At 36.9% G+C, this 7,882-nt stretch overlaps 1 protein-coding gene across 1 annotated transcript in view; it reads left to right on the plus strand.

Annotated features, from left to right (window-relative positions):
- The window catches only part of edc4 (enhancer of mRNA decapping 4), a 74,345-nt gene extending 70,873 nt beyond the window's left edge, over positions 1-3,472 (plus strand). The window contains 2 exon segments of the mRNA XM_052028710.1: positions 1,065-1,228; positions 2,361-3,472. Coding sequence (XP_051884670.1) covers positions 1,065-1,228; positions 2,361-2,550 — 354 coding nt within the window. The 3' untranslated portion in view covers positions 2,551-3,472.
- The last annotated feature ends 4,410 nt before the right edge of the window (positions 3,473-7,882 follow it).

The raw sequence follows: 7,882 nt of genomic DNA on the forward strand, positions 1-7,882 counted from the left end.
AGGGGACTTAATAGGATATTGCCTGGGATGGAGTGTTTAAGTTATGAGGATAGGCTGGGTTTGTTTTCCTTGGAGCAGAGGAGGTTGAGGAAGGACCTGATAGAAGTGTACAAAATGAGAGGCGTAGATAGCAGGAAACTTTTCCCCATGATAGGTGTGTCTAAGAAAACATTCAAGAAGCATTTGGATGAGCACTTGAATTGCCAAGGCATTGTAGGCTACAGATCAGGTTCTGGTAAATGGGATGAGTATACTTGATGGTCAGCATGGACATGGTGGGCCAAAGGGCCACTTTCTGTGCTGTATGATCAATGACTCTATAACTGAAAATGTACTCTGTACAAGTAGGATTGATCATATAATTAAAAGTAGAAGAAGATATGAAATGTTTCAATTAATTTCATACAATGAATTCAATTCATGGAAAGGCTTTGTAGGCTCTGAGAAAATGTTCTCAAAATTTATGAAAGTAAAAGTAGCAGCCACCAAATATAGCATTTAACAAAACCTGAGAAACCAAATTTTCCTTTAGATTTGCAAATACCAAATATATGTTGCTAGTGTATTCTTAGGAAAACTCTTAATTGAACATATTGGACTTTGCAATATAGAAAAGAGAGAAACTGGGCCACCAAATCTTGACAGACTGGTTTCCCCCAAGAGCTCCTAATTTTTGAGTTTAAATGATTTGCAGTGATAGTAATAGTATTATGGTGTAATATGAATTGCAGTTCATTGAAATTTGATTTACTAATCCTCCGAATTTCCTCCTTTTTACTCTTGTTGCCACCCAATGCCAACAACAGTGAGATAGCAGACTTTTTAACAGTGTAAAGGATTGTAGCTGAGCATGATTCTAAAAGATTCCTGTTATGGAGTATAATTTTAAAGTTTTACAGAAATGGGTCATTTACTTGTGCTACTCAAATCATTACACTGATCATTGGACAATGCAGCAAGCTATGAGTAAAAATGCAATGGTTTGAGCAGGAAATATTTGCTTGTGTTTTTGTAATAAATTTAACCATTAGCTTGCTTCATTAATTCTTTGTTCTGTCAATCAGGCTTTGACTGCAGCAGATCTCAACCTGGTACTTTACGTCTGTGAAACTGTGGATTCTCACCTGGTCTTTGGTCAGCATCCTTGCCCCCTAACTCAACCAGTTTTGCTTTCACTGATTCAACAGCTCTCTACTGATCTCAACTCTCGCACAGAATTAAAACTTGGGTAAGGTGCAAAAATAAAGGAAGAATCACGAGTGCTGGAGAGCTGAAATATTCAAGTTAAGAATTAGCAACCTATCAGTTAACATTGGAAAGAAAAGGGCTAATGTTTTAAGTGATACCTTTTATTAGAATGATTTTTTTTGTGTTTCAAGGAGGCATCTTGTGTAATGATAACCGAGCTCAAGATTTGAATAACCATTCTACTCTGATGCTCCAGTGCAGTGCTGCATTGTAAAAAGTGCCATCTTTCATATAACATATTAAATCAAAGTACATCAAGTTCTTAGAGGAAATTTGAAGGAATTTGAAGTCTTGCCCAACATTCATCCTTCAATCAGCACCATCTTACAGGGGTTAAGGGTTACGGGGAGACGGCGGGACAGTGGGGTTGAGAAAAATCAGCTGTGATTGAATGGCAGAGCAGACTCGATGGGCTGAATGGCCTAATTCTGCTCCTATAGCTTATGGTCTTAACAAAAAGTATCAATAATCTAATCCATTGTGGGACCTTGCAAATTATTTTCTGGCCTTTTTTATATTCCACACTCAGAAGGACTGTGTTTCAGGTGTAAAATGATGTCAAGAATCACTTTTTAAGCATTCTGACAGCGTGAAAGGGAATTTATAAATAAATGCAAGTTCATTGTTTGTACTTTTTCCCTTCGGTTCCTGAGTTTTGTATGGTTTTCCATATTTTCCATGTGAAAAATATCATAGTTATTTACGTTGAGTATTGCCTATTCTGACAGGGCTTGACAGAGTGGATGTGGGGGGTGATGTTTCCTGTGAGGGGTTTGGGAGGGTCTATAACAAGGGGTGACAGTGACAGGTTATGGGGTAAGTCCTTTTGGACAGAGATGGAGAGAGATTTCTTCCCTCAGAGGGTAGAGAACCTGTGGAATTCCCTACCACAGAAGGTGAAGGAGGCCAGGTCAGTGAATGTGTTTTAGGAGGTATATAGATGTCTAGACACAAAACACAAAAGGCATGGAGTAGTAAGGGGAGAAAACAGGACTCTGGTATTAAGACAGAAGATCAGTCATGACCGTATTGAATGGTGGAACAGGCTCAAATGGGCACAAGGCCAACTACTTTGTTTTTATACAATAATTTAATCTTTGCTTTCATTTCAGTTACCTGGAAGATGCAGTCATGAATCTAGATCACACAGACCCAGTTGCTAGGGATCATATGGGTTCTGTATTAAATCAAGTGCGACAGAAACTGTATCAGTTCAATCAAGCAGAACCTCTCAATAATGTGAGCAAAAGAGCTCGAAGACTTACAATGATGCTTCAAGGACTGGTGACTCCACTGAGTTAAATCGAACTCTATGGCTGATTGTGCTTCCGCCATCTGTAAAGTTTGTGTTATAACTATACGATTCACATCTGTGTGTTACTAATTAATATAACTTTGTTTTATATAAAGAAACAGACTCTAGGATTGTGTCTCCCTTACCTGTGGTAAGAAAATTGGTTTGGAGCCACAGGTTAGTCTGCCTAATGCATTAGTTACTTTTCTTTTTATGACCTTTCTCTAATTTGGATAGTCCATTTTATATGTTGTTCAGTTTAAAACAAAACTATGTAAATATAAACATTTGCTTTCCTACTCTATAGTTACATTTGTGAAACAGCAAAGGCGAAATCAACACAGAATGCATAATCAGTATGTTAGCATAAGTGCATCAAATACAAATAATAACTGAAGATCAGATTTCTGTTCTCCCAAATTCTTTAGGTATTAAACAGCATCTCACTATGAAATTCTGACCTCAAGGCTTAGAGTTGAATACAACTGTCATAAGTTGAATGAGCATCCAAAATATATTTTCAGAATATTTCTAATTAGTGTTGGGCTGTTACTATTTGAAATTCACCCAGCAAATAGTTTATTTCCATCATGTTAGTTTAAAAGAAAAAAAAACAAGTTTGTGTTTATTGATGATGTTTTTCAGCATTTACGATTTTGTTGTAATTTTACATTTGCTTCCTTTTTATCTTGAAATTTCCTGTTTTGGATAATGTTTCAAAAACATTCACAATAAAATGACTTTTTGGAAATTATCTGGATTGGTTTATCCTTAAATCATTAGCATTGATTTAAACTTTTGAACATTGCAAAATGTTTCATATCTGTTTTACTGAACCAGTTGTCAGGGTAACTGCTACCTTTTGTATGATATTTTGTAACTTTTTGGTTCTTGTGTTTTTATGATCCTTCAAAAAAAAGTTATAACTTTGGGAAAACTTCTGTAGCCACTATTTTAGAAGCATAATCTTGAAAATAAATACAAATTTCAAACAAAACTGGTGGATATATATACACATGTTGGAAAATGCATAAAATTTCAGGATATGCTTACTTAAAATGTCACTTAAAGGATATTATTCTGAGTGACTTGGCCTTTTGCGGTGTATTATTTGCAAGCCATTTTATGTAGTGTCCTGAATAGTTGTGTGTTCATGTTCAGCTCTCAAAAGTCTAAACTATTGCAATCATGGTTATAACTTCAAAATTTTAAATTGAAAACAAAAATATGCAGTACCCCATGAAATCACAACTGTTTCAACATGGGCTCTGTGAAAGTGTTTTGCTAAATAATTGGTACTTACTGACAAAGTTTTCATATCTCTCAAGATGGCTAACCATCTGTAAGATCCACTGGTTTGACAATTGCCAATATTTGTACAGATACTGTGCTGGTGTTAATTCCACCTCACCCTTCAGTAAATTACTGAAGTTGGGAAGCCCATTGAGTTCCATATTCAGGATATATGCATCTTATAAATGCTTATTTAAATGCCAGTGCCATATCTTGGTGGACTTGATATAATTCAGAAATTTTAAAAAAATCTTGAAAAACATAATTTTACAAAATTGGAATGTGTCATTTTAAGACTAATCTATAATTAGTCAATGATGTAAACCAACTGGAACAGTGTCCAACATTGGAGGCTTATACAAATGGGACTGAATCCATCTGTACTTGAGCCCATTTCTATGTCCAAGCAAACCAAAAGCTGAAAGATTTCTTAAAAATCCAGATGAGAGAATTTGTGTAAGCCACTTCCAAAAGTAGGAAAAGAGTAAGTAGGATGTGGTAAAACAAGTGACTTAAAGCCTAGGTTTAGTCAGAGGAAGAAAACGATATGCTGAGTCTTTGCAAAGCAACAATGCAATGTGATTTAGTCCTTTCTAGGAAGATAATGTAAAAATGATCAAAAAGAGGCAACAGCTGGCCTCCAGAGATTTGCTACAGTATTTCATTTCTTTCATTTACATATGTTGCTAGTGTGATCAAAAGAAATGATAGCATGGATGCCATTTGGGACCAAATGCCAGATGGTGTTCTGCAGCAGATTGGCCAATCCAGCAAATGCTGGAGTACAGCTGCTTGTTCCAAACACGTTTCACCCCTTGATTAGTTTTTTTATATGTCAAGCTGGAGAACCTGCGGTGCCTGTTGGGGAATGTGTAAATTTTTGCTTGTGTGTATTTATAGTGGGATATACTAAAAGGACTGCTAGAACTTACAGTAGAAATAGTTTGCACTTTAAAGTACATTAAGTTATGTGATCTTGAGCAAATCTGTTGCAGTTGAAGTAGTAGAGTAGAAATTCAATGCTGTCAAGTGACAATGGGATCAGATGCATGTCATGCTGTTAAATAGCCTGCTCCTTGTGTTTTTTTTAATTTTTATGAGTATATTTTCTCAAAGGGGCCTCTGAATTATTCCATGTTCTTCAAAGTCCTATTGGAATTGGTTTATTATTGTCACGTACCATGAAAAACTTGTCTTTCACGGTACTTGTCTTTCACAAAGCTTTGCTTTGTAGCTATTGATTGGTTGCAATACTTCAGCCTATTTTGAACATCCATCAGAATAAATATTCCAGCTTTCATTGTTCAGTATCATTGTTTGTGTTTGAAACTGGTCCTTTGGCAAAGATTTAGCGACTAAATTACAGGACTGTTTAGAAGTACTTTATCTGAAAATGTATGAGAACAACATGTATTTATATTTCCAGGGTAGATTATTGAATCCAGGCATAGAAGTACATGTGATAATGTAATATATGAAGTGAAATTGGTTTACAGGGAACTGAAGAACTACTTCCCATGATCCTCTGACCTTGCCTTTTCCATACCTGGAGTTCTTGCTTACCTGGATAGTCCAGGAGCTTGGAATGGTTTGGCGCAGGTGAGTCATAACAAACCCTGACACAAAATTCTATTGGAAGCCTTTTGCCAGACACCAAAGCCCTGCCACATAAATGCTGGGGCAGTGGATTCGACAAACCTCTGCTCCTCAGTTGGACTCCTTGTGAACTCTAATGGTGGAGCACAGCCAGTAAGCTTGCATGGAAGTCCTAAAACTCATCAACGGTAGTGGAGAATTTCCTGCACTTCTGTGAGAAACATTGGTGAAGCCTAGGCAATGTAGACGATTACAGAATACAAAGAAATAAATTTAGGTTAGGTAGCTTTGCTGTGATGGCAGTACAGATGTGAAAAGCCGAATGGCTTGTGTCAAAATTTCTGTGATACTTGGCTGGTTGTGGGTAGCTTTTGTTAATTACAAAGCAGTAAAATCCACTTGAATGGTTTGCATGGCATGATAAACTAATGGAGCAAAGCTCGAGTGGTTTATGTTCATCCGAAGGCGTTATTTGGATTACTATTCAGTCCTGTTCATAATTAGTAGATTTATGATGGGTTTTAGCAGTTAATTTTTTAAGACTGCATTGGAGTTATAGGTAATATGATGCTCTTGATAAATTAAATGAATTGAGGCATAAAAGCACAACTCATTTAAGGGTTACCAGAATTTTTCTTTAATGAATAACTTACTCATTTATTGCTGAATTGCAATTGGAAATTTAGAATGAAACAGTGTAAAGGTTTGCCATTCTGTCAACTTGGAATGTGGATGGCTCTTTCAAAGAGCCCTTTTTTCCAGAGCCCTGTATTTCTGTTACCTCCAGGTATTTATCCAATAGCCTAATGAAAATTACGATTGCATCTGATTCAATCACCCTTTCAGGCAATGCATTCTAGATCACAACAACGTGTTACAATTTATTTTTCCGTCCTTGCTTCTTCTTTTGTTAATCTTAAATCCATGCCACTGGAAACAATTTCTTCTTATTTACGCTACCAACACTGTTCAAGATTTTGAGCACGCTTATTAGGTCTTCATTTCAATTGGCCTTCTCCAAGGAGAACAATTCAGCATTTCTATCCGTGTTGAAAGTATCTCTCATCTCTGGCACTATTTTTGTTAATCCCTTCTGTGCTCGCTGAGGTTTTGATGTTCTCCCGAAAAAGCAATGCCTGGTATTGAAAGCTATTCCAGCTGCGGCCTCAGCAGTGTTCTCCAAAGACTTCAGATGTGTTTTGTACTCCGTTCCTCCATTAGTGAAGCCAAAGGATCCTGTGAACTGTTTGAAAGTTGCCTTGTCCTTCTACCTTCATAGATTTGAGTACAGCCACACCCAGTTTAATATTGTACAATTTAGCATGTATTGCCTTTTCTTGGTCTTCCTATCAAATACATCACTTCATAGTTAGACCATAAGACATAGGAGCAGAATTAGGCCATTTGGCCCATTAAGTTTGCTCCGCCATTTGATTGTGGCTGATTTATTTTTCCCTCTCAACCCCATTGTCCTGCTGCCCTCCCATAAATCTTGACTCTCTTACTAATCAAGAACCTATCAACCTCCACTTTAAGTACACCCAATGACTTGGCCTCCACAGCCGTCTGTGGCAATGAATTCCACAGATTCACCACCCTCCGGCTAAATGAATTCCTCCCCATCTCTGTTCTAAAGGGATGTCCTCTTCTGAGGCTGTGCCCTCTGGTCCCAGACTCTCCCACTACTGGAAACATCCTCTCCACATCCACTCTATCCAGACCTTTCAATATTCAGTAGATTCAATAAGATATTTTTCTGTAGTAAATTTTTTACAATGTGTCCACTTCTCCAGTTGGTTTTAATTCAGTCTGTTATGAAGCACCTTATTGTTTAGCATTGTCTGCAAACTTTGACATCATGCCCTCTATACTTAAATTTGTGTTATTAATATATCAATAAGGGCCAAAATCCTATTCATAATTGTACATTACCCTATCCCCAGCTTTTGAAAAACATGCACTCCCCATTTCTGTCCTTTATATTCACACAGCTGTTGTCCCTTCAATCCCATGGGATTTAATTGTGCCTACATTTTTTGTTCCTCCCTGGAAGTCCATATACAGAGTATCTGCTGCACTACCTTCATCCTCCTTTGTTATTGTTTTAAATATGGTTTCTTTAGATTAAAATGACAGTTAAACTGCAGCCAGTACTCCCCAGATCTCTCCTCCTGTGGAATTAAGAGAAAATACTAAAAACATTCTGCAGGTTGGTTTTCGTCAATAAGGAAACAGTGAAGATTTTCCAGTCAGACTTTTGTATTCTCATTCCAAAGTACTTAACGTGCATTTTGTTTTTGCACATAAAGTGCACTGCTTAATCCACCCAACCTTGTCCTCCTAGTGTAAAGTACCCAAACGTTTTGTTGACTAGTTCTTCGTCCTTTAAGAAATATTTTCATAGCTGAGATGAAGTCCTCTTGTCTAAAGTTGTCTAAGAAAGCTAAATAA

The sequence above is a fragment of the Pristis pectinata genome, chromosome 13, assembly GCF_009764475.1.
Source record: "Pristis pectinata isolate sPriPec2 chromosome 13, sPriPec2.1.pri, whole genome shotgun sequence".
Classification (NCBI taxonomy): Eukaryota; Metazoa; Chordata; class Chondrichthyes; order Rhinopristiformes; family Pristidae; genus Pristis; species Pristis pectinata.